Source organism: Typopeltis vanoorti, chromosome 16 (genome assembly GCF_054136105.1).
Source record: "Typopeltis vanoorti isolate ZY-2024b chromosome 16, IOZ_Tvanoo_1.0, whole genome shotgun sequence".
NCBI classification, from domain to species: Eukaryota; Metazoa; Arthropoda; class Arachnida; order Uropygi; family Thelyphonidae; genus Typopeltis; species Typopeltis vanoorti.
This window is the reverse complement of record NC_143564.1, coordinates 117973560-118000627: the sequence shown is the minus strand read 5'-3', so window position 1 is coordinate 118000627 and position 27068 is coordinate 117973560. Positions and strand designations below refer to the sequence as shown.

General features: G+C 36.1%; 1 protein-coding gene across 3 annotated transcripts in view; it reads right to left on the bottom strand.

Moving 5' to 3' along the window:
- LOC150098282 (uncharacterized) overlaps nt 1-27068 on the bottom strand; it is a 709319-nt gene that overhangs the window by 103193 nt on the left and 579058 nt on the right. For all 3 annotated transcript variants that reach the window (XM_090406261.1, XM_090406264.1, XM_090406263.1), the window contains one exon: nt 18218-18713. In XM_090406261.1, the coding sequence (XP_090262387.1) occupies nt 18218-18713 (496 nt within the window). The remainder of the gene's footprint in view (nt 1-18217; nt 18714-27068) is intronic.

Here is a 27068-nt window from a genome sequence, read left to right as displayed (position 1 = left end):
ATCTATCAAAAGCCTTTGCAAAATCTAAGTATATTACTGTGTATCCTTCTCCTCTCCATGGAAGCAGTCACCTTATTGTAATAAGTAAGTAGATTACTAAAACATGACCTCCCTTTAGCAAATCCATGCTGTCCATCAAAGATAACACCATTGTTGTCAACCCAATTCTGGAGCCTAGTTCTCACAAGCTTCTCCAACAACTTAACTACAACACCTGACACACAGATAGTCCTACAGTTTGATGCTTGAGTTCTATCACCTCCTTTATGAAGTGGCACAATCTTTCCCTCCTTATGTGTTTTTATATGTATATATGTTTTTGTTTTTCTTCTAGCTTTCTCTGCTATCAACTGCATTGTCAAAATCTGTTGAATTGTGCTTCTATTTTCCCTAAATCCTGCTTGCTCATCTGCAGGTATGCTTCCAATTGTGTTCTCAATCTTTCTTTCAATATCATCATCACCTTACCAAGGTGACTTGTCAATCACTGTCATAGCATAAAGAAGTAATTTTAATATCAGATTTAACATTATTATCCTTAAAAATATAGTCCATACAGATAATACATAATGGCTTAAAAGATTATATAACTCAGCTGCACAGAATTCAGAATATATGCATTCCTTAAAATATGTACAAGTGAAAGATATATATCTTTCAATTCAATTCAATTTAATTCTAACTTCTTATTTGCAAATTGAGTATAAGAGTAAAAATAACACATAACTCTGTATGAGATTCCATTTACTTTGTATCAATTTAGTGCCTTCTAAAAAGTTCTCCCTTTACCTTAAAGGAAAGGCATATCTTAAGATATGCCTTTCCAGATCAACATAACTTAAAGAGATTGTTTGATCCCTTCTATGATATTCTCCTTCAACCTTTAAGCTTTTGTGGTAGCCACCAAACATTTGCCAATTTCATGATATTTACCTTGCCAAACCTTTCCATGGTATTTGTTTAGCTAGTTTTATGCATAACTTACTACATAATTTCATCTCTTCTTTTCTTGGTATCCAACTTTCTTCCTTCTTTTCCTGTCCATCACAGAGTTCTTATTTTTCTATCCATGAAGAGAACTTCCCTACCTCAGTAAATGTTTTTAGATCTCTCAGTCATCATTCAGTCTTTAAGGGTTAGTTTTTATTCTTTCCCAGTAATTTGTGTATTTGAGTTCATGCAGGATGGTTGTTCAAATGTTTTTTTTTTTTTTTTTTTTTTTTTTAATATATGATTATAAACAAAAATAGTATATAATGATTATCCCAGCTTTCCTTTTATGTTAGGCTCAAAGGCCTATCAATGGCCAAGTAACTTGCCTTCTTAGAAACCTGATTAATGATTATGATAGGGCAGTTAATTCTATCCGCATTGCTTGCTATATATCTCTAAATTGAGTAGGATCATCTGAACAGTTTGTTTGTACTGCAGGATAAAAAACCTGTTTCTGGGAGAAAAAAAAAAAACTTTCCACCTGTGTATGAGACAGGTTAACTTACTTCACTTGAAAACTTATTATTTTGGTCTTCTAGGCATGATTGGAATCTAGGTCTTTCCAACTAAAGGACATTTTCATTACTGAGCTATGGAGGCACAGATAATGATCACATTATGGATAACATTCTCTGTTCTTATTACCCCAAGTAACAGAACCGTTAAAATCAACATCAGTTATAAGTCTGAACATTTCCTACACCAAATGGCAGCAAAAGTAAGTAAAAAAAAACCAAAGAGGAAAAAAAAATTAAGCAGGAATAATAGTAGTTTCATAAATCCTACATATGTTTGTTTACATATTTATAGCCTATGATTTGTTTTTACATATCTTGCAGAGGTCATACAAAAGTAGGTCAAAAATGCTCATTATTAATAATCATTAAAAGGAGAAATGAAAAATTTGTAGGATTGTAAACTAAACAAAGTGACCCATTAAAGGAAAAAAAAAAAAAAAAAAAAAGGCAACAGTAAAAGTTATAGGCTACATAGTCATAATACAAGAGAAATTTTCAAAAAGGGGGGGGGGGACTTCCATCCAAAAATACTACAGAGTCTGCCAAAAAATGTATACACACTTCAGCAAAAGAAAAACCTGTATGAAAATTAATACTAAATTTATACAGACAGCAAGGGATGAATACCAGCTACCTTTGACTTCTATAATTAGACAAGGTGCTCAAAGTGGTTACCATTAGCATCCAGACACTTATTATAACTACTGCTTGGGCAACATTGGCCAAAGTGTCCAATAGGATTGCTGCGCATGATGTTTCAATTTCTTTCCGAAGGGCCACCAGTGTAGCTGGTTTTCTATGATATACTACATCTGTTCGAGTCCCCCTAGGGAGAAGTCCAAGGGTGTTAAATCAGGAGAATGTGTGTGTGTGTGTTGGGGGGGGGGGCGGAGGAACTCAACTGCACCTCTTCGTTCTATCCATTGTCCATGCAAACTCTCATCGAGGTAAGCTCTCAGTGTGGTGGTGCACCATCTTGTTGGAAGAGAAACTGATCATTCCCATAAAGTGTGTGAAGTAGGTAAAATGGATGTGCGTAGCACGTCTAGGTACACTTGACCAGTAACAGTACCTTCAAAGAAGAAGAATAGTCCTATTAAACCCCTAGATGACAATCCACACCAGACATTGAGCCCCAACAAATTGACTGCCTTGTCCACAAGAATACTCAAATTTTCTGGAGCCCAGTATACACAATTATGCTGATTCACTATTCCATTTAGCTTAAATTGTGCTTCATCAGACCAAACCATCTTCCTCACAAACTCCTCATCCACCATGTTTTGAAACTACTCACAATACTGCATTCTTCGATCAGGATCGTCTTCATTCATTGCATGTAATAATCTTGGTATGTAAACTTTCCATTTAGCTGCTTTAAGAATGTGTTGTATGCTTGCACTGTTAACTCCTGGCTCAGGTGCACATTGTGTGGTAGAGTTCTGTCGCGAGCATGTAAACTGTTTCAACACCACAGCTGAGGAAGCAGGACTTGTTGCTGTGCGAGGCCTCCCGGATCTTCCCTTGAGCACATCACACACAAGGTACCATGAGTCTCAAACTTATCACGAATATGTGCAATTGTCAGGCATGTTGGAGGTTGTGCTGCAAACTCACACCTCCATTGTTGTTGAAATTCACCAACATTCTCAAATTTGAAATACCACTTTAAAATGGTCTTGCATTCCTCAAACGACAATCGTGCCTCGGCCATTTTGTTTGACTGTCCTACCAGTCATGTGTTGATGCTAGTATTCATGTGAGTAATAACATCTTTTGAGAGAACATCATACTACACATTGCTACTGTAATTCAATCCAACTTTGAAAAAAAAAGGCCATAGATAACATCTGTTAAAGTGTGTGTATACATTTTTTTGATGGACTCTGTATTTACAAATGTATTATATAACTGACTGACGGATAATAAATTAGGTTATACTATCTATGAGCACATAATGACAATGGCTAGGATCTTTCTATACAATTTTTTTTATTTTCATGGAATGCTTCTCTAACTTTCTCTGTCTGCCACAGAGAATCCTATCTTTCTGGACAACCTCACCAGACTCAGCATATTTCTTTTTCAGATTTTGCTGATCAAGATTTAGTTCTTGTTTGCACACTCTTTCACTTTTCCTGAATAATACCACAGTTAACACATGAGAACTCTTCGACTTTGATTCATTTTAGAGTTTTAGTACATTTTCCCTTTCAATGGGGGTACTCATTTTTATCATATTCAACACTCAGCAGTCGTCACTTCCATTTTCATATCTCCTATATTCTGCTGTATCCTGAAAAAACTATTAGTGCTATCACTATTAACATTAACACAATTAATAAAGCTTTCTTGTTTTGTACATGTGTTCTCCAAATGAATTTCTGACATTTTTTATGATAGTACACAATGTTATTAATGACCAGTTCACATATGGAGTAGAAATCTAGAAATCTATTATTAGCCCTGCTTTTTTCCTCCAAACTCATCTGCATGTCTTTGATCTATTTCTTACTTTCTGTTAAGTGTGTTACATCTTCAACTAGAACAAGGTTCATGTTAATTTACCACCCTCCCTCTTTTTAATGACTCAAATCTTCTATTACTTATTCTTTACTAGAGGTTTCTGTGAAACCGTAAGTCTTACATCATTTCTGAATGTTAACAGGAGCCAATCTTTGTATTGAGTATCTTCTTATTCTTTTTTTTTTTTTTTTTTTAGTTTAACTTTATGTGTTCTTTTCAGTCTAAGTAACATCAATTATATAAGCATGGTAATCCTACATTTTTCTGCAAGTTTCCCATCTGTTCAGTAGACACCTATCATCAATTCTTCTGAGGTTGTTCCAGTGGATGATCTTGCACTAATTACCTAGTTCCCTGACAAAATTAGTGAAGTGATTATTCTATACCACAATAATGCATGTAGTTTTGAGCAAATATATAATACAGTTTGTTGGCTAGGTCCAAAATTTCTTTTGCCTTTTCAAGGCATCAAATATATAATACAGAAATTTTCATTATGTGCTCATAATTTTTCAACTATTTGTGTTAAAGTAAAAAAATCTGTTCTGACAATTTCTAATGGCATTGAACTCAGCTTTTTCTTCACCACATTAACTTTAAATAACTTTTTCTTGGCCTACTCTGAAACATTCATAAATTTTGTGAATGGTACTCACTGGGAAAATTACTCTAAAATTCTCCTCACAATCAGTTTTATTTCACTTTTCAAAGCTGTTTTTTTAAAAAAATATAAATATACAATGAAAGGCATGTTCCAATCATGTGGATGTACCTTTCTGACCAAACATTCAAAATTATGCAGTGGGAGCACCTATGGTATGATTCATATACAGTGGATATACTGTATATGTGTGTATACAGTATATCTACTGTATACACATATATACAGTAGATATGCAAAGGCCCATAGGTACAGTGGTACTATGCTTAAAGAGCTTCACTATAGCAAATGATTCACTACAATAAACTATTCCTTTTTCTATAGCAAGTTTGCTATAGAAAAAGTAAGCTGCATCTCTATATTTAAACATTTCATGATTAATATGAAGTGCATTAAAAAGAAATTTCCAGACGGATTTTTTTTCTCTCTGAAACAGTATTTCCCACTTGGGATTCCATGGCTGAGGTTCTATGAGGGTGTCTCAAGGATTCTACAATTTTTGTTACGATCTGGTTCATACAAAGTAACTCCATAGTTTGGTTCTGCACCATTATATGAATGGAAACAGCAGTTTTGACAGAAAGTGCACCAGGGTTTGAAAAATGGGCTCACCTACTTGCATCATGACTGAAAACATGCAGAATTCCTGTATGTTGAACATGGAAGACGTCAAACATTTATTTGATTATGATGATGCTATCAATGGTATCTGAATACATTATGAAAATTATGGAAACGACTACCATGTTAGAGTAAAACTTTAGCTTAATATAAACTAAAATAGACACCCGACGTTTCGACCTTCATATTAAGGTCATCATCTGGAGTATACACATACAGAGTCCATCAAAAAAATGTATACACACTTTAATAGATGTCACCTATGGACTTTTTTTCAAAGTTGGATCGAATTACGGTAGCAATGTGTAGTATGATGTTCTCTCAAAAGAAGTCATTATTATTCACATGAATACTAGCATCAACATGTGATCGGTAGGAGAGTCAAAAATAGATATTATTACGTGACACCTAGAGGTCAAGTAATAATAATAAAACCATGTAGATTGCAGTGCAGCTTGTTTCTGGAGTGCAGTAAACACAATTATGCCAATTCACTGTTCCATTAAGCTTAAATTGCGCTTCATCAGACCAAACCATCTTCCTCACAAACTCCTCATCTACCATGTGTTGAAACTACTCACAATACTGCAGTCTTCGATCAGGATTGTCTTCACTCGTTGCATGTAATAATCTTGGTATGTAAACTTTCCATATGCATACTCCAGATGATGATCTTAATATGAAGGTCAGAATGTTGAGTGTCTATATTAGTTTATATTAAACTAAAGTTTTACTCTAACGAGGGGTAGTTGTTTCCTTAATTTTCATAATCTATCACATCTTTATTCCTTCAGTACCAATATAAATGCGTGAGAGCTGTACAGACAAAGAGTACAGGCAGCCGTCGGTTTATGCCTCACTTCCGTTGCTGAAAAAACGGGTGAAGAGAAACAATTTAAGTGTGCACTTTTCCAGTAGTGTTGGGCAAAATTTGAGTTGTGACTGGGAAGCGAAAGTAACTAAATTTCGTTTGTTTCTGAGAGAAAACTTGTGTGTGGTTTATACTGGTCACTTTGGAAATATCGATGAGGTTCCCATCATTTTTGACATACCTAGTTCTAGAACTGTGAATCTGAAGGGACCAAAAGAGGTTTCAGTTGTACAACAGGGTACGAAAGGTCTAACTTTAGTGGTTCTCTGCGTAACTGCAGATGATTCCAAACTGCCACCGATGGTGATTTTCAAAAGAAAGACTGTTCCAAAAGGTTGCGATTCCAAAGATATTATTGTTACTGCAAATGATAAAGGTTGGATAAACTCTGAGGTTTTGAAATTTTGGTTAGAGAATGTGTGGCAAAAGAGAAAAATAGCATTTTTGAACCCAAAATATTTGTTAGTGTTGGATTTGTGTAGGGCACAGACGCTGGCAAAAGTTAAAACAATTTCAAGTATTCCAAATTGGCCGTCGTTCCAGGTGGTTTAACAAAAAATTCCAACCCCTTGATCTTGCAGTAAATAAACCATTCAAAGACAATTTACTGGCTAAGTGGAAAGACTGGATGATGAATGGAGTCCATGAATATAAGAAAACAGGGCAGATGAAAAGAATGTCATACAAAGATATAGTTACGTGGATTATAGAAAGTTGGGCTGCTGTAAGTGAAAACTGTGTTAGAAATGGTTTCATTAAAGCACAAGGGAATGCAGTGGTGTCCGGTGACAATGACTATGAAGCTCAAGAAATACCAAACGAAATTTTTAACGCAGCTGATTCTTTCAATATTGAATCTGAATAGCATAATGTTCAATAAATATTAAGTAATACTTCTACCTTAGTTTTGTTATTACATTTGACTTACCTCTCATACTTTTCTAATGTATACCGCACATGTTCATTTTTAATGAATTTAGACTTTTTTTTTTATAGATAACGCGTGCGTTATCTATCGAAAAATACAGTAATTTTTCCTGAAGTGTCCAAGACTCTTACCATTTCCATAAATGTTATACGGAGGTAATAGGCTTTGAAGATTGATATAATCCCCTGCTCCATCGGTTGCAAAAGTGATGTTGTGTTTGGGGGCATGTAAACAACCATGACATCCAATGATGTTCTTACTTCAGCAAAGTTTTGAGGATGCCCAGGGCGATTATCCAAGAGAAGCAATGCCTTGGCTGGCAAATCATTTTCTTGATAGAAGCGAATCATGGTAGGACAAAAATAATTTGTTTACCAATCTATAAAAACGTCTTGTGTAACCCAAGCTTTCTTGTTCCATTTCCAATAGACTGGCAGCATGGCTTTTAGACCCTTGAAGGCACGTGGTGTCTGTGAATGGTACACAGACCATTGGTTTAAGCTTCAAAGTTCTGGAGACATTTGCACTCAACAAAAGTGTAAGTCTACCTTTTGCAGCTTAAAACCTGGAGCGAAACGCTGTTCACAGGAAATGAAGGTGCGTGATGACAATTTTTTCCAGTAGAGCCCAGTCTTATCAACATTACAAATGAGATCAGGAGGAAACTTCCTTGTTCTACACAGTCTTGAAATTCTTTAGGAAAAGCAGCCACTGCTGAAACATTTGCACTTGCCACCTCACCACATAATTTGACACTATGTGGTGAGGCGGCAATCCGAGACTTAAGAATGTTTCTTAGCTTCCATCTGTCTTTTTAAAATCCTCAAAAATTGTTTTTGCTTTCTCAGTTATAACAGCCTGTGTCAGAGGAATGTTTTTCTGATTCAAGTCATCCACTGACAACGATAATAATTTTTCCATTTTTTATGAAGTTTACCCCTGCTATACCTTACATGTTTTGCATTTAGTATTACGTAGATTGTTGCACAAACTGTTTTATTCTATCTGCATTTTTCATAATCGTGGTAACAGTCGATGGAGGTAAGTTCATACTTCTACAGACATTAGCATGTGTCTGGCCATCTTCCATTCTTCGAATCACCTCCATCTTCTTTTCAAGTGTGACTGATTTCTGGCCTTCACCAAGTTCTGCTAACTTTTCTGCACTTCTTTTATCAGACATGGTATGTAATTACGTACTTTATCAATTTAAATACGTATGTACATAAAAAAATTAAATAGAACAATTAGGTAGATTCAACATTAAAACTAGGTTTGATACATATACGTTGTAGTAGCTCGTCAACACTCAAACACTAGAGTGCCTGCTAGCGTCATTTCTCAGTCAACCACACTACAGTAAGAAAGCATGCGCAGGCAAGCAACATTATTGTGAATCGGCGTAAATTGAACCGTTGTAAACCGAGGGTTGCCTGTACTATCATTATGGGAGATTTTAACTATGGAGATAAAGACTGAAGAGACAAGAGAGAAAGCATTCAAGTCAAGGGAAAAGAATTCGCAGAATTACTTAGGGATAACTAATTTAAGCAGCAAGTGGTGGCAGGAACTTATGGAACAAGAATAATGGATCTAGTAATATCCATCAATTTGTCTATAAATGAGTTGGCTATTATGCCTATAACTGCTGAGAGTGATCATGCAGTCTTGACCAGTTAGGTGATAATGAACGTGAGAGACCTAACTAAGAGAAGGCATGCACGTTATAATTGCGCATATGCCCTTTGGTAATAAATTTAGGCAGCTTGAAGCAGTTCTCTGGTATGAGAAACTGCATGGCATAGGAATCAGTGGAGCATGGGAAGCAGGAAAAGGATGTTTTACTACTTCCCATGACTTTTAGGAAGCAAATGAAGTTAAACAAGTTAAGTCACAGTAGTGGTAAAGAGAACACTAGCTTGTAGGAAAAAGTAAGTTACTCTTCTACTTTACAAGGCTTCTGATAAGTCCACATAAGCACTAATGTGTGCAGATATGGTCGCCTGAGTTCTGAGGAAGTGAGGGCAATTGCTGAAAAGATCCCAACACAGATAACTAGGATGGTAACCGACCTACTGAATTGTACATATGAGGAGGGATTGAGGGAGTGTTGGCTAAGGTAGATGAGAGGGGAGATAACACAGAAGCATACAAGTCAGTGACTTGGGTACTTGGACAGGGTACTTGGAGTATAGATATAAGTGAGATATGCTTATGACTGGTGCAAGTAAAACTCTAGATCAAACCTGGAAACTGAATAAGGATATAGCTAGGAAGCATGTGAGATCCAGATTGTTTTCACAAGAAGTGGTGAGGGAGTGAAATGGACTACCGTTTGATAGGTATTTATAAGTGACTAAAATGTCCCCCCCCCCCCGAAAAATACTTGGATTCCATGAAGGAGTATGTATATATATATAATAATAATTAGAAAAATTAAAGACAGAAACTTAAATGTATGTGAAATAAATTTATTAGCTGTAAATTTTTTGCATGCATATCATGGCCATCCTCGGTACATTAATAATGGAACACAATATAAAATTAAATTAAAGAGTCATTTTCAAAAAAACACCACTACAGCATTGTTAGAACAGATGATCAGTAAAATTCTTAATTACTGAAAAAAAAAAAAATTGAACAAATTACAATAACATAATAATCAGGAATTTACATAAAAATGATGTAAAAATATTTCCCATAAAGGGAATAACTGAAAGCCATCACACCTGTTTAATATGTAAAGAAAGGTTTGGGTATTGTTCATTATTTATAATAATGTTTAATGGTAAAACTAATACCAAGAGAAAAAAAAAAAACATTTATTAAATTCACTAATATATCACTTGTTTTCTACCCAGCATCATCAAAGCACAATGATAACTACGATAGGCACACAGCATTAAACTAAGTAATTGTAGAAACAATTTAATTTATTATTATTATAATATGGGTACCTCCATGTAGTCCAAAGACTCGTCACAGGAGACCCAATCTACCAAAAATAATCTATCATACCTCTCCTTGAACCCATTAACAGAAAAAGTACTCACAACTGACTGCCAACCCATTCCACTCGTTCACCACTCTCTAAGCAAAAAATTGGTTCCCCCCCCCGACTATTACTCTACCTAATTTTGCATCATCATCATCAGCAAACAATTGAATATTTCCTTTCAGGTTATTTCCTATATCATTTATGCCCAAATTAAACAGCAATGGTCCCAGCAATGAACCTTGTGGCACACCACTAGTCACCTGTTTTTTGCCTTGATTCCGCATCACCATATATCAAGTTTTTGATATCTGTCCAGCAACCACCCTCTTATCCACTTAACCAGTGTCATATCCATCCTCATTTGTTCTAATTTGCATAACAATGTTCCATGCAAAATCCAGCAAAATCATCGTGTAGCCATTTCCTTTATTCAACTCAGCTGCTACTCTATTATAAAAGGTTAGTAAATTACAAAGGCATGACCGACCCTTCACAAAGCCATGTTGACCCTCATACAGTATCATATTTTTATCTCACATTCTCGAATTCTCTTTTTACCAATTTTTCTAGTACTTTTACCACCACGCCTGAGAACTGATTGGTCTATATTTTGCCACTGTAGTCATAGAACCTCCATTATGAAAAGGAATAATTTTGTTCATTTTTCCACTCCCTTGGAACTCTACAGAGCTGAGGCTTAAATTAAACAATTTAGTCAATGGCACTGCCAGTTCCCTTATACATTTTAGAAAAACACTGACTGATATCCAATAAAATCCCACCACTGAATTTACAGTGGTGGGATTTGAAAAGCTGTATAACTGAGAGGAGACCTCCACATAGCCTTTAAAGGAATGCAGAGAACCGACCAGGGATTATGACCTAATGTGTAATCCTCACCTTCTCGTGGTGCACCCTGTTGGGTATCTACTTGGATATTGAACGGACGAAGATGGGCTGGCGATTTGAGATTTAGCCAACCAAATTGTATTCTTATTGGTTAAACCAAAATATAGAATGATCGTACAACATGACAAAATTTCATGCCGGCTGGGGCGTCGCCCGGTTAAACAAGGCCCCCGTTGTTTTTGCCAGGGAACCAGGGCGAACAGCAAAAAGTCAGCTACTGGAACAAATCTGAAAATAAACCCCAATTCAACATCACCAGAATTAAAGATCGGTACTATCAACGTAAGAAGCCTGAATGGCAAAGAAATGGAGCTAGCTGAGGAATTGGATAAGTACCAGATCGACATAATAGGGGTGACTGAAACAAAAAAGACCAAAACTGGTGAGATCTTTCTGAGCAATAAATACAAAATGTTATATTCAGGCAATGACAATCAAGGAAAAGAAGGAGTAGCCATAGTATTCAACACAAAATACGAGGCTAATCTTCTTGAATGGCAGTCAGTCTCAAGTAGAGTAATGTGGACAAATATGAGAATGGGGAACTGGACAATGAGACTTATTTGTGCCTATGGTCCCACAGAAGGTTCTACTAAGGTAGAAGTGGAGGAATTATTTGAGGGTTTAGAAAGAGCAACTGACACAATGAAAAAGGAAAAGTTGGTCCTTGTTGAGGATCTAAATAGCAAAGTAGGAAATGATTGTCAGACATACAAAAATATTTTGGAAAAATTTGGAGAAAAGAGCAAAGCTAATAATAATGGCAAACATCTGTTGGATTTCTGCTCAGGACATGGACTGGTTATTACTAACACAATGTTCCAACATAAAAATGTGCACAAATTCACATGGAAAGAAGAGGCTAGGAATAAGAAAAGTCTCATTGACTATGTTATTGTTGATAGTGATGTTTTCTCCCTGGTGCAGGACACCAGAGTGTACAGAGGATTTGAAATTGGAAGTGTTCACTATTTAGTCTTGAGCAGGATAAAATTGAATTTCATATTGAAAAGAATAACATGTAAGAAAGTTTTAAAGCGAATAAAAGTTGAGCAGCTCTCAGATGTGAACTGTAGACTAACATACACAAAGATTATTGAAGAAAAAATGAAAGAGTTTGAGAACAGGAATCAAACCTTGGAGATTCAGTGGCAAACTCTGAAGAAAACATTGATTGATTCTGCCAGAGAGGCACGTGGTGAGGTTGTCTGTAAGGATATAAAAATCAGAACTCCCTGGTGGACACAGGAAGTTAAAGAGGCAGTGAAGGAAAAGAAGAAAGCATACCAAAAGTTCCTGTCAAATAAGTCAGCTTGTGCTCTTAGAGAATATAGAGACAAATGCAAGAATGCTAAACACTGTGTAAAACTAGCTAAACAAAAGTCATGGGAGGACTTTGGCAAGAATATAGAAAATAAATATCAAGAAGGTGGCAAAATATTCTGGAGGTTGTTGAAGAAGCTTAAGAATGGAGGAGAGAGTGCTGTAAAAGGAATTAGAGATGATAAAGGTGACATAAAAACGGGGAAAAAAAGATATCCTTGAAGTATGGAGTAATTACTTTGAAAAACTGCTAAATGAAACAAGCAGTGATGACACCACAGTGGTAAAAAACACTGACCAGGCATGCAGTCAGGAATACTTGAAGTAGAAAAAGCCATCAAAGGCTTGAAATGTGGAAAGCCAGCAGGAGTAGATGATATTCGACCACAAATGCTGAAGTATGGTGGTATAAGAGTCTTACAGATGGCTGCACTGCATAGTTCAGAAAGCCTGGACAGAGGGACGAATTCCCGATGATTGGAGTAGAGCTCTCATAGTACCCATATATAAAAAGGGAAATAAAACTGCATGTGAGAATTACAGAGGTATTTTCCTACTGAGTGTTCCTGACAAGATCTATGCAAGTATACTTGAGAAACGGTTGAGAAGAATTGTGAAAGAAAAGCTTGGTGAAGAACAAACTGGATTCAGGCCAAATAGAGGCTGTCAGGATCAGATCTTCACTTTACGACAAATAGCCGAGAAAGCATGGGAATATAACAAAGATCTGAATTTAAGTTTTGTCGATCTGGCAAAGGCATATGACAAGGTGCGAACAGAGAAGCTATTTAATACGCTGCAGTTATATGGTGTCAATGGGGCATTAAATCAAGCAATACTTAGTCTTTATTTGAGTTGTAAGTCAGCAGTTAGAATTGAAGGAAGTACAGGAAGATGGTTTAATGTTAAATCTGGTGTGAGACAAGGATGTACATTATCCCCTCTGTTATTCATTATCTATATGGATCACATTATGAAGGAAAGTGGTATTAAACATGATATCAAAATTGGAGATGTTAATGTCAGCTCTTTGCTTTATGCGGATGATGTTATACTTCTAAATAAATCTGCTACAAGTCTGCAAGATTCTCTGACTAAATTGAATAGCTGTTATAATAGATATGGTATGAAGGTCAGCAATAAAAAGACAAAGACAATGAAAATAGGCAGAATCATTGAAAATGTCAACTGTGTTGTGAATGGAGAACCTGTGGAACAAGTAAAACATTTCAGCTATTTAGGCACGATTTTTACTGAAGATGGTAAATTAAATATAGAAATAGACAACAGAATCAGCAAACTGGTATGGTGGGAAGTCAATTGAATAAATTCATATGGAATAAGAGAGAAATTAGTCGGAACACAAAATTAGCTGTATACAAGACAGTGTTCAAACCAGTTTTAACTTACGGATCTGAGAGCTGGGTCAGAAGTAAAACACTTGACCAAAGACTAGAGACCACAGATATGAGAGTCCTGAGAAAGATTATAGGCGTGAACAGATGGCATCAATGGCAATATCATATTAAAAACGAGGATGTTAGGAAAATACTTAACATTGTCAGCATCCAGGAATGTGTTAGCAGAGCTAATCTCAGGTGGTATGGTCACATAAACAGAATGGGCGAGGAAAGATTAGCAAAACAAGTGTTCTCTGCCAGGTTGGCAGCAAAACGACCCAGAGGAAGACCAAGATAGAGGTGAATTGATACGGTACAAAGTGCTTTAGACGATAGAAATATAAGATCTGATAATGTTGGAGTCTTGACAAGTAACAGACTGATTTGGAAGAAAATTGTAGATAGGAAATTAATAATAATGTAATTTTTTTCATGTAGTACTATCATATCCTGTACACCCCTTGAGGGTACATGGCAGGAATTTGATGATTCTGAGATTCTGCCATATCCTAAGAACCTCCAATTCATCCATCTCTGTTCCCACATTAGTGTATGTCATATAGGTTAAAGCAATAACCACACTAAGAAGATATATGCTTGCAAAGTGGTCACTCATTAACTCAACTATTTTATCTACTTCTGTCCCCTAATAACCATCATCGCTCATTACGGTTAATCTTCCAAAGTCACTCTTCCTCTTACTTGCCACATAATGAAAGAACTCTTTGGGATTTTATTTGGCATGCTCAGCTAGATTCTTCTCATAATCTGATTTTGTCTTCTTTGCTATGCTGGTCACCTTTCTTGCCTGAACCTTGTGCTGTTCATGAGTTTGCTGGTTACCTTTCTCTTTATATACCCTCCACAGCATTTTCTTCTTCTGCAGCTCATGCTTAATGATATTACTCATCCATCTAACTCCTACCTGATTACCCATCTTTACCCTAGGTGTACAATTTAATACTGCTTCCTCTAGATGACCCTTAACTATATCCCATGCACTACTAACATCCTTACCCCGCAGTGTTTTATGCTATGGTACAGATTTAAGTTTCTTCCTAAGCATGTCATAATCACCTGCCTTGTAGTTCCACAATACCCCTTCTTGATAGAGTATTCCTCATCTTTTACACTCTTCCAAGTCCAGACTGCATGGTCACTTTCAGCAATTGGAGGCAATGTTGTAACCTTCATCATAGATAGCTGTTCTGATCCTTCAACCAGGACCAATTCTCTCTCACCCCTAGTCCCATCCATCACATGCTGCCTTAAGTAATTATCTCTCAACAGGTGTATAAATTCTATTTGTTTCCTGCCATGTGATCTTTTCCCCTTCCAGTCTATATCTCCATAGATGAAATCCTTCATAATAATCACTCAACCTGTACTCATTGCACTAATTTAGTGATGCATGTCTTTCAGATCATCTGTGGAACTCCCTGGCCTATAGCAACAACCAACTGTATATATATTTTTTCTTACTGATCTTAATCTCATACCAGGTTGCTTCAAATGAACAGCCACCCTCCCACCTGTCTCTTCCCTATTCTTTTTGGTTGCAATTCATCTGCTACTCCTCTCCCCATCCTATCTTCTCTATCTTACCTGAAAAAACCTAAAACCTTCACACTCAATCCCTGTAACTACATCATCTGCTGTTAGCCAAGTCTCACTAATGCCTATAACCTTTGGTAAGGTTGCACTAACCAATGCCAAAAACTCCTCCCCTCTTGTTCCTGATACTTCGGGTATTAGTATATAGAAATGACAACATCCCTTTATTCACCCCCCCACCTACCTTGCTTTGACTACCCTATTCAATATTTTTGCTTCAGAGGCTAGATTCCTCACTTGGTCATTCTCACACTCACTCGCTTCATGGGTGTCTTCACACAAACTCACTTGCTTTCAACCTAATTGCTTAAGTTTCCCTGAATTTGCACTTCAGCATGCTCGGTGAGCAAAGCTCTTTCCAGACACCTAATACCAAAATTATTTAGATGTAGTCCATCAGCATTGTACAAATCCTTCTTTCTCTCAAACAGAGATCACATATCCACAAATGCTACATCATTCCTTTTGCACAATCTACGTATAGACTCATTGCTACCAATGCCTTTCTCCTCCATTCGCCTCTATCATAGCGTGGTAGGAGACTTACAAACTTCACCTTCTCGCTCTTCAGTTTTGCCTCTTCTAACAGCTCCCTTACATCTTCCCTCAGTGAATACTTCTTGCCTCTCAAATCATTGCTACCAACCAAGAGAATCATTTTCTTCAACTTACCTTTTTGCATCTGGATGAATGGCTAATATCATGAATATCTGCACCTGGGAAACACGATTTTGTCAAACTTTCATCAAGTATTCCGCTGATTATTGGGTCTCCACACATAATTTTCTCCTTAACTTGTTTTTCTTGTTTGTTCGGTCGGTCGGTCTTTATTATTCTTTTGGATCACCTGCTTCTTTCTTTTTTCATCCCTGCTTAAGTCTTGCTGCTTCTGCAGTTTTTCAATTTCGTGCTTTGTCCTATGAAGGATAACCATTTAAGCATTCTATTTCTTTACTGATATCCATTTAGTTCTCCTCTATTTCCACAGCTGCACATTCAATATTAATAACATCATTAACATCATTTTCCATCTTCCTGTCGGTATTTGTTGCATTCTCGTCACCTAACAGACATTCACTTTTAAAACACTTAATACATACTCTCTCTCCAGTTACTGACATCTAATGTCCTTACATGGTGCCCTCTATGGGTCAGATAACTGCAAAATTAATTTAGCAAAGTCTCCAAGATCTTTGGTAAATTAATGTAATCATATTCGTTGAGGTTGGGAGAGTGCTTCATAGCTGATGCTGATTTTAAGAATAGCATCTAAAATATGTAACAACTTCTATGTAATATAGATGTATCCAAAGCATGGTCTACCAATCCCAATTTGCCATACAGATGATCTGAGATGGAATTTTGCTACCAGTCTGTCCGAAGTAAGATCTGATGGGCTTCAGTTATCCCTTTATGGGAAATATTATTACAACATTATTTTTATGTAAATCCCTGATTATTGTATTTAATTTTTTTTTAATAATTGGAAATTTTACCAATGTGTGTCGTCCTATTACAGTGGAGTTTTTTGAAAACGATTCTTTAATTTAACCAGCCTAGAATCTGCAGCCTTTTGGCTCTTCAGCCAAAAGGCTGCAGATTCAAATCCTGGTGTGGGCATGGATGTTTGTGATTGTCTAGGAAGTACCAGTGATGGTTGGTGGTAGATGGCATTGGTGTAGTTGCAGTCAGCTGGTGATTGAGTAATGGAGAAGGAGTTTTAGAGAAGGTGCCCTCCCTCGATGAGTCCTTGGTCTCCCTGGAGGTGTCAAATAATAATAATAATAATTGTAATTTTATATTGTTTTCTATTATCAATGTACTGAGGATGATGATATGTAGGCAAAAATTTTACAGCTAATATATTTATTTCAATATTACAAGGATATGGTAATATTATCAAGTTCTGTAGATTTGAAAAAAAAAAAAAAAAGCAAACAGAGAAAGTCATCAATATAACATTAATTTCACTGCCCAAGTGTGATACAGATGATCCACTTACTGGAAGCTTGAAGCAGCTTAAAAATGTTTTGTTTGGTCTCACAGAGAGCAAACTTTCTGGATCATGTGAAAAATTTAAAAAAAAAAAAAAAAGTCTAAAATGAAGAAAATTAGGAAAAAATATCCTCATCTCATTTAATTATTGTACTAAAGTTTTGCAATCTTTTGTCAGTAAGAGTCATATTAAAAAATAAAATAATAATAATAATAAATAAAACAGAAGGAAGACAGCAGGGTGAAAGAATGGAACTGTGCTGGATATCAGGAATGACTTTTCATGAATATGAATGAATGAATAAGAAGTAATCATTCATTCATATTCATAACAATTAAGGTAGTATCCTAGGAAGAAATTAAAATCATTTACCACTTGGTCATACTTTTTTGACAAAAATAATGAAATTTAGATGGGAAAGTATTCACAAGTATTGTGTCATTTTGAACTCATGTTCAACTGTTAGCAAAGCAGAAGTGTTAGCCACCATACTAGCAAAAAATCTCAAAGCAATAATAAAATAAATATTAATTTATTATGCAATTACTGATATTTTATTTCTCTCACCCTCTCAAAAGGTGAATGCACCTTTTCAATCACATTGAAAAGGTGTATTCACCACAGAATCCAAAAATGCATGTGGAAGATAGAATGATTTAATTATTATGTTAAGTACTATGGTGATTTTAGAAGGCTGAGACCTTTTTTTTTTTTTTGTAGAAAATTCATTCCAAGATTACAGTAATGAGAAGCCTACTTCCTACTATAAGATATTTCTTGATCATATTTTTCATTTTAGAATTGGATAATATTTCGACGTATTAAAATCCATTATTTTATTATTTTTTTTTTAACTTACTTTCCAGAGGTGAGAGATGAGGATCTTTATTCTCAACCAGGTCTTTCAGATGATCATTTGGATTCGTTGATGAGAGAAGGCTGAAGGGGTCTTTTTCTTGTGATGGTTTAGCAGGGAAATTTGTAAATATATCTTCATCATCATCAATAGCATTTAAAAAATTACTCTGTACTTTATCTTTTTCATTTTGTTTAGAGTTATTATGCTGGGTAGTATTTATTAAAGTGTTCTTTGAAAACTCAATGGAAGACTCAGATCTTAATGAATCAAGAGCTGGAAATATATCCTCTTCTTCTGTTGATGGGGAAGTATGGAAATCAATACCGTCTTTTACTGGAGAATTTGCATTTTTCGTTCTTGTTTCAATCCTTTGAGGAGACAACTGTTTAGGTTCCAATTTAGGGATTATGGTATCTATGCTCCCACTTGAATGAAGGGCTGCCTGACGTGCTTTACGGGTTGGCAGTCTTCTTCTTGTTTGAATGCGAACTCGGTCCTGAAATAAGAATAATCACATTTCATCAACAAACTATTAAAAATCACTATTTAAGCTTGCAGCATTTTCAATATTTAATATAGACAGTGACCCCCCCCACCGCAAAAAAAATGATATTTGGTGTTTAGTTTCCAATTTCTAACTAAAAAGGAGAATGGACAACAAAATTGCTTTTGAATTCATTCTCATTATATATATATATATATTCTTTCTGTTCTGATTTTTTTTATCCATTCATTCTTTTATTGTAATTGACATTCTTCATTAATTGAAGTTATTCAAATTTTGTTTTATTAACTGTTTTTCTTAATGGTTTTATTTCACATGTATTTGTTTTTATTAATTTCTCTTATACTCAATATACATGAGAGGTCAAAAAACTAAAATCTATGAACCTCTTGATGTGTTTTTTTCGATAGCTGGAGATTGTTGCACTTAGGAAGAAAATGTGAGAAAGGCTGTTCCAATGAACAAAGTCAATGGAAGGAATGAAGAGGATGACAAGAAGTTGGTTGAGTAAGTCTTAAGCTGAACTGTGTATGGAGGTAGATAAGCAACTGCTTGTCAACCTTTATACACATTTCTCCACTTTCCTTTACGTCTATTTCTACAGGCTTAAAGGAAAATGGAGGAATGACGAGAGCCAGTTCAGCAGAACTGATCTTCTGAAAATACTTATAGAAAAGGCATACAGAAAGCAAACATTATGGGAAAGATACTGGAAGGAGACTATTCTTGTTTCACATATGATGTTAATAACTGTTGAATTACTAATTTAAACATTCTCACTTTGTTTCCTTTGTTAGATTTTCATTTTTTCCATAATTCTGAATTTAACCATCCTAATAATAAATTACTAACTGGCATAAACAAAGAGACTAAAATAAGAATAATTAAATCCTATGTATGGTCCACACTGAATTATGGATGTGGACATATACAAAATTCATAATCAAAAAATTGCAGGCCTTTGAGATGTGGTGCTATAGGAGAGCACTGAATTCTTGGAACGAGAAAAAAACTAATGAACAGGTATTGAAGTTAATTTGAACCAAAAGAGCACTCATAGAAGACCTTATAAAGAGAAAGTGCAAGTTGGCAGGACACATATTGAGAGGATCAGCAGAAAAAACATCTTTGGAAATACTGGAGGGAAAATTAGAGGGAAGATGATCTCCTGGCAGACCAAGAACTTCTTGGGTTGATAATGGGTAACAAGGGCTATTGCGAGCTATTTGGAGGTTACCATGATTGCTAACCTCCAAATTGGAGAAGCTTCTTAAGAAGGAGAATATTGTGCTCGACACACTCACTACAGTGAACATGTAGATCAGAGAAACAGTTCATTATAGCATATAACTCACTAGAGTGACTTTATAGGAAAAAAGCAACAACCAACAACTTTCCCATTCTCAAGAATAAATAACTAGGAAAGTATTGATACTAAGTGGAGCTGTAGACTTCTTGGTCTTATTCCACAAGAAACTTCAGTGGGCCTCTTAGGATCACTAACTTAGAGGCACTGCTTATCTCATTTTGGACTTATTGTATTGACAGAAGTGTAAATTTAATTCATAATGTGAATCAACCTTAAGATGAAAACATCAAAGTTTTTTTAGTTTTAGTAATAAGAGAAAAAATAAACAAGGGGGGGGGGGATCAGAGTATCCATACAAGAATGACTACTATGATAGCATCATTTCACATTGCATATTACTACTACTACTTGAAAAAAGGATAATAAATAACCATTGATATTTTATAGTCAGTAGGCAAAGTGATAACCAGAAGGTAAAAAATTTGGAGAGAAAGCCATATGAAACAGCAACCAAAGGAATCAGAGGAAAACTGTACAGAACAGAACACAAATAATTTGGTAGGGACTATACATAAAGGCGAAAGGATACTGATATCAGCATATATGCTGTATGATATATTATTATTATTATCCAGGCCTCCATGGAGTCAAAAGACTCGTTGTGGGAGGTCGTTTTTAGGAAACACAAAGTTTATTATACCACTCCTTGAACCATTGACCATTCCCACTACAACCACTCTCTCAGGAAATGCATTCCAAGGTTCAACCACTCTCCACACAAAGAAACCACTCCTCACCCTCTTGCGCACAGCCTCCTTTCGTAACTTCCAGGGATGGCCCCTTGTCATCACTCCTTCTCACCGTTCCACCAACTGAAAGAACTCTCCAATGTCTACCCTGTAACTGCCTTTCAACAATAAAATTCTCGGTCATATCACCTTTTCTTCTTCTATCCACCAAACTCTGCAGTTCACATTCCCCAGTTGATCCTCATGAATCATATTGTACAGTCCTGAAACCAACTTTGTTATCCACCTCTGTACCCTTTCCATAGTCAATTTATCCCCTTCAAATCCTGGGGACCAAATCTGAGAACAATAGTCTAAGTGTGGTCTGATCAGAGTCTTATACAAAGGAATGATAACTCTTTTATCTCTGCAGGTCAGCATCCGTCTCAGTATTGCAGCAATCCTCTGAGTTACCTTCACCACCTTTGCAATATGCTCCCTGAATTTTAGTTTTCTATCAATCGTCACTCCCAGATCTCTTATCTCCCCTGCCTCCCCCAGTACAGCTCCTCCAATCGAGTATGCATCCTCCCATCGATGGATCCCAAATCTCAAGACTTTACATTTTACTGCATTGAACCGACACCCCCATTCATTTGCCCATCTGTCTAGTTTATTCAAATCCTCTTGCAGGGCTGCCACATCTGCACTATTACTGATAACCGTTCACAGCTTCACATCATCTGCAAACAACTGAGTGTCCCCTTGCAATCAAATATATATAATACATCTCTAATACAGAGACTTAGCCTCTTCTTTACCATGACCATACTGCATGGCAAAGAGTCACATCCTTCCAGAGGTGCCCCCATTTTCACAGAACAGTGTGGATCTAGACTGGAAATTCGAAAAATATTCCAGTGGAAGGCAATAGCAAACTACCTCTGTACCTTGCCAAGAACATTCTATGAACATGCCAAAAATGAGAAAATGCGATATGGTGCTGGATGGTAAGACCCCAGACCTGAAGGCATCCAATGTGCAATTGGGAAAGAACAGAGGGCTTCCACAAGTAGAACTAGTTTTTATGATGTGTCCAGGTCAAACCCAGAAGGAAGCTTGGTCACGGATATTGCTGGTTGAAAAAAGGAGGTTCCCTGTTTCACAAGAAACCACAGGATTGGAACTTGGAATGTTAGAAGTATGAACCAAGGTAAGCTGGAAATAATAAAGATGGAAATGGAGTGCAAGAAGCTGGATATATTGGGAATAAGTGAACTTTGATGGACAGGAATGGGCCATTTTTATATGCAGGACATGAGACAAGTCATAAAAATGGAATATCTTTCTTACTCAGGAAAAAGATAGCTAAGTATGTATTAGGTTATAATCCTAGTGACAGAATTAGTGAGTGACAGAATTTCTCTCAGAGTGAGTGGACATCCAATGAATATGACCATCATTCAGGTTTATGCACCCACTACAGAGGCACCAGAAGAAGACATTGAAGAATTTTATGGCAAGTTACAAGAAGTGATAGATGCAACACCAAAGTGAGATTTATGGCTACTTATCGGAGATTGGAATGCAAAAGTGGGAGAGCGTGAGGAACAAGGAATAACAGGTCGTTTTGGTTTAGGTATTCGTAACACTGCAGGGAAGAGACTAGTTGGGTTTTGTGCAGAGAATTGTTTGTTGCTAACACCTGCTTTAAACATCACAAAAGAAGATTGTACACATGGATATCACCTGATAGACAATACAGACATCAAATTGACTATATACTTGGACAAAGAAGATGGAGAAGTGCAATTCAGTCTGTTAAGACTTTTTCCAGGTGCAGACTGCAGAACAGACCATAAGTTATTAGTGGCTACAATACATGTGAAATTACAGAAACTGAAAACAACACAAATGTCAATCAGATATAATCTTGGAGACATACCAACTGAATACAATATTGGTATACAGAACAGATTCAACACACTCAGTTTGTGTGAAAGAGAACCAGAAGAATTGTGGGAAGAGATTAAAGATATAATTAAAACCGATGCAAAGAAGAATATTCCAACAGTTTTTAAGAAGAAAATAAGTTTAAATGGCTGTCAGAAGATGCCATTCAAAGCTGCTCAGGAAAGGAGGAAAATTAAGGCCACAGGAAATTTGCAGGAAGTACTGCATTTAAATGCAGAGTTTCAACGACAAGCCAGAAGAGATAAGGTAAAATACTTTAACCAGGAATGCCAACAAATAGAAGACCAAAACAAGAAAGGAAAAACAAGAGATCTTTTCAAAACGATCAGAGAACTAACAGGAAAATTTAGTGCCAAGGTGACAATATTGAAAAGTAAACACAAAGGATATCTTACAGAAGCTGCAGACATCAAAGAAAGATGGAAAGAGTATACAGAAGACCTTTAGAGAAAGGACTCCAAAATTACTAAGAAATTTGAAGAGCAGAATTATACACAGTAACCAGTGGAGAGTGAAGTGAGGTGGGCACTGCAACAGAATATCCAGTAAGACAAAACCAGGAGGAGATGGAATACCCATTGAGCTGCTCAAAGCCCTGGGAGAAAAGGCAGTTAAAATTTTAACAGCTCTATGTCAGTAAATTTGGATCACAACTACATGGCCTAGAGAAGTTTGGATCACAACTACATGGCCTACAAGGCGATGCAAGAGAGTGCAAAAATTACAGAACTATAGCACTGATTTCTCATGCAAGTAAAGTCTTTGTCTTACTTAAGATCATTCAGAAAAGACTTGAACCATTCATGAAGAGAGAAATGCCAGATGAACAGGCAGGATTTTGAAAAGGCAGAGGGACAAGAGATCAAATCGCCAATGTGAGATGGATAATAGAAAGAGCACAGGAATATCAAAAGAATGTCTATCTTTGTTTCCTTGACTATAGCAAGGCTTTTGACTCTGTAGATCATGTGAAACTGTGGAATGTGTTAAGAATAATGGGAGTACCAGAGCATTTCACTATCCATCTGCAGAATCTTTTTTATGAACAAGAAGCTACTGTCTGAACAGATCTTGGAGAAACTGAGTACTTCACTACAGGTAAAGTGGTGCGACAAGGAGGTATTTTATCTCCGTACCTGTTTAACTTGTACAGTGAATATATTTTAAGAATGGCAGGGCTGGAGGAGTCTTCAGTTGGAATTAAAATTGGTGGAAGAAATATTAATAATTTGAGGTATGCAGATGATACTATAATGATTTATAGTATCATCTATAATATCATCTATAATGATTTATTAGATGGGGAGAAAATGGAAGCAGTTAACAAATTTGTGCTCCTAGGATCCCAAATTGATAAAGATGGTTATTATACTGAAGAAGTTAGAAGATTATTACTTTGAAAGAAAGCAATGACAAATTTAAGCAAGATCTATAAAGATAAAGTTAGCCTTGCAACAAAAATCAGAATCATGAAAGCAATGGTCCCTGTGGTCCTGTATGGATGTGCAAATTGGACCCTGAGAAAGAGTGCAAGCAGGAAGATAGATATATTTGAATTATGGGTTTGGAGACACTTACTAAGAATAACATGGACTGCAAAGCAAACCAATATTTCAGTGATAGACAGAATAAAGCCAGATTGCTCCCTTGAAGCTATGATCATCAAACAAAAATTTCATACTTGGGACATATTGTGTGAGCAAAGGACAGTCTGGAGAAGATGATGATGCTTGCTAAAGTTGATGGAAGCAGAAGAAGAAGACCAAGAATTAGATAGGTGGATGGAGTTAAAGAAGCAACTGGAATGCACTTGGAAATTCTGAAAGATATGGCCAGGGACAGATCTGAATGGAGAATGTATGTTCATAGAATCACCAGGAGTCAAAAATGACTCGATGGAACATAACGACAATATATATATATATATATATATATATATGTAAAAAAGAATTTAAATGACTCTATACTGAGAAAGAAAAGTTTAATGTTAAGATATGAATAGTTTTGTTGAAAATTCAACTTCTTCAGGTATCACAGGCAAAGAATTAAATAAAAAAATAACAGAGACAAGATAAAATACATTAACAGATCTAGTATAAAACACACAAGTACATTTAAAAACATGTATATTTCACATACATTGAACTGTGTAAATATATTTGCTTCATGGAATGAAGGATTTGTGGAAAGAAAATGACACTGGTGAGTGTGTTAAAAGTGTTTGACGAGTGAATGCCAGAAGTGTGGAGAGTAAGAGAACCAACAATGGTGAAGTGAATGATGGAGTGCAAGAAAATGCAACTGTAAAGAACAAAATGATGGAAAATGAAGTGAATGACACATGTGGAATTCTCCACAGAACACAATGTAAGAGTGAATGTTGGAGAAACACCTGGTAACTGGTATGATGCAGAAGCAAAAGAAGTAGATACAGGAGGGAGGGGGAGGGAGAGAGAGAGAGAGAGAGAGAGTAAACTATTAAAGTGTGAAAGGGGAACCATAAGGATTGAATTTTGAATGATAATTCCATGATAACAGGTGTGCTCATGGAGTGTGTGATGAAATCATGTTTTCCTGAAGCCAAAATTAACCTTTAATTAGCCACATGGGATTTGACCCCAGCTGTCATTCAAGTTGGATTTCTAACAAAACCAATGACAGATTTTTGTTGTGATTTCGTGTAGCTGAGTTTCTTACTGCCCTCGTGTCAAATAAGTTGCATGCTAGCCATTGGCACAATCAGTTGTGGATAAGGAATGATTTCTGACATTTTGACTCCATGCAACTACTTATGTATTTTTCCAGAAGCTCCACAACCAGAACCAAGTAAGAACTTTTGGATATCTCTGGGGCCACTGTGTAATATGTCCAAGATCAAAGGATTGTAAAATAAGGTCAAAGTGTGAAAAATGTCAGAGCTTTTGTTGAAATGAGCATTCTTCATGCAATAATTGTACAGAACATTAAGACAATAAAAATGTCAATAATTAATATAAAAAAAAGCAATATTAATGATTTGCTTATTTCATTTTTCTCACCATAATTAACCTTATAATAAATAAAAACATTTCATGAGAAATATTGAGAAATTAAAGAAATATCATAACTTTAATTTTGGGGTCATATAGGCTCCATGTAACTAATTATGTAACAAAAAAAAGATGCAACTAATTAAGGGTTAATAATGTTAGCAATACAATAAGGATGTAGAGGAAGTTGAAAGAAAAGATTATTTTGGCTGGTACTAATAATCTAGCAAGAGAAAAGTATAGCATGCAAGAAGATATGAAAGAGTTACTTGGTAAAAGTGAATAAGAAGAGTGAGAAAGTAAAAGTTGTGAGTCTGCTGCTGTGGTATGATAAAAGCAAGCTGAGTGATGAAGAGCTATAACTACAAATGAAGCGTGTGGGTTGTGCAAAAGGAATAGTGTAGAATTTTCTGCTAGGATGAGGTATATGTGGAATTACAAAACAGGTGATTATGACAAGCAGAGGGATGAGCCTGCAGTAGTGCCACACCAAAAGAATTTGGAGGAAGAGAGATGTTGACAGTGAATGGGAGATGATCAAGAGGAGTTTGAAGAAAGACTACACCGATAATCAGTATGATACTTAAGGTAGGAGTTAGGTGAATGAATAGTATTATTAAGCAAGAGTTTCAGAATAAGAAAGGCTGCAGAAGGAATATAAAGGAAAAGATGACTGGCATGCCAATGACTAGTACAAAGCACAGGCAGGAAGGGTGACCTGTATGGTAAGGAAGGCCAAAAGAAATCCTAGGGAATTCTTTTGCTGTGTGGCAAGTAAAAGGAAGAATGACTTTAAAAGATGCTGATAACAGGGAGGTAACAGAAGCAAATCAAATAGTTATCATTTTGTAAGGAAGCACCACCCAGGCAGTGATATTGCAGTGCTATCAGTACATTAACTGACGGGAGAATATAAGTTGATGAACTGGGAGTGCTTCAAGTATTGAAGAATAATGCAAACATAGCCATGGGATAAGATGGAATATCAGCCTATGTACAAGGGAATTAGCACCTCCTCTGACCAAGCTGTGGAATGGAAACAGAACAAAATAGTTCTACTGCATAAAAGGAGGCTGCAAGGCAGATGTTGCAATTATAGGCCAATCAGTATCTCAGGAGTGGTGGTTAAGTTATTGGAGAAGTTGGTAAAAGATAGAATTCAGGCCTGGGTAGACAGGAATACGATACTTTATAAAGGGACAACATGGTTTTGGGAAGGTCTTGTCTTAGTAACATGCTGGCTACTCAGTGATACTGTTGGATTTTGCAAAGGTGCTTCGAAGGATTCTACGTGTCACATAAACTG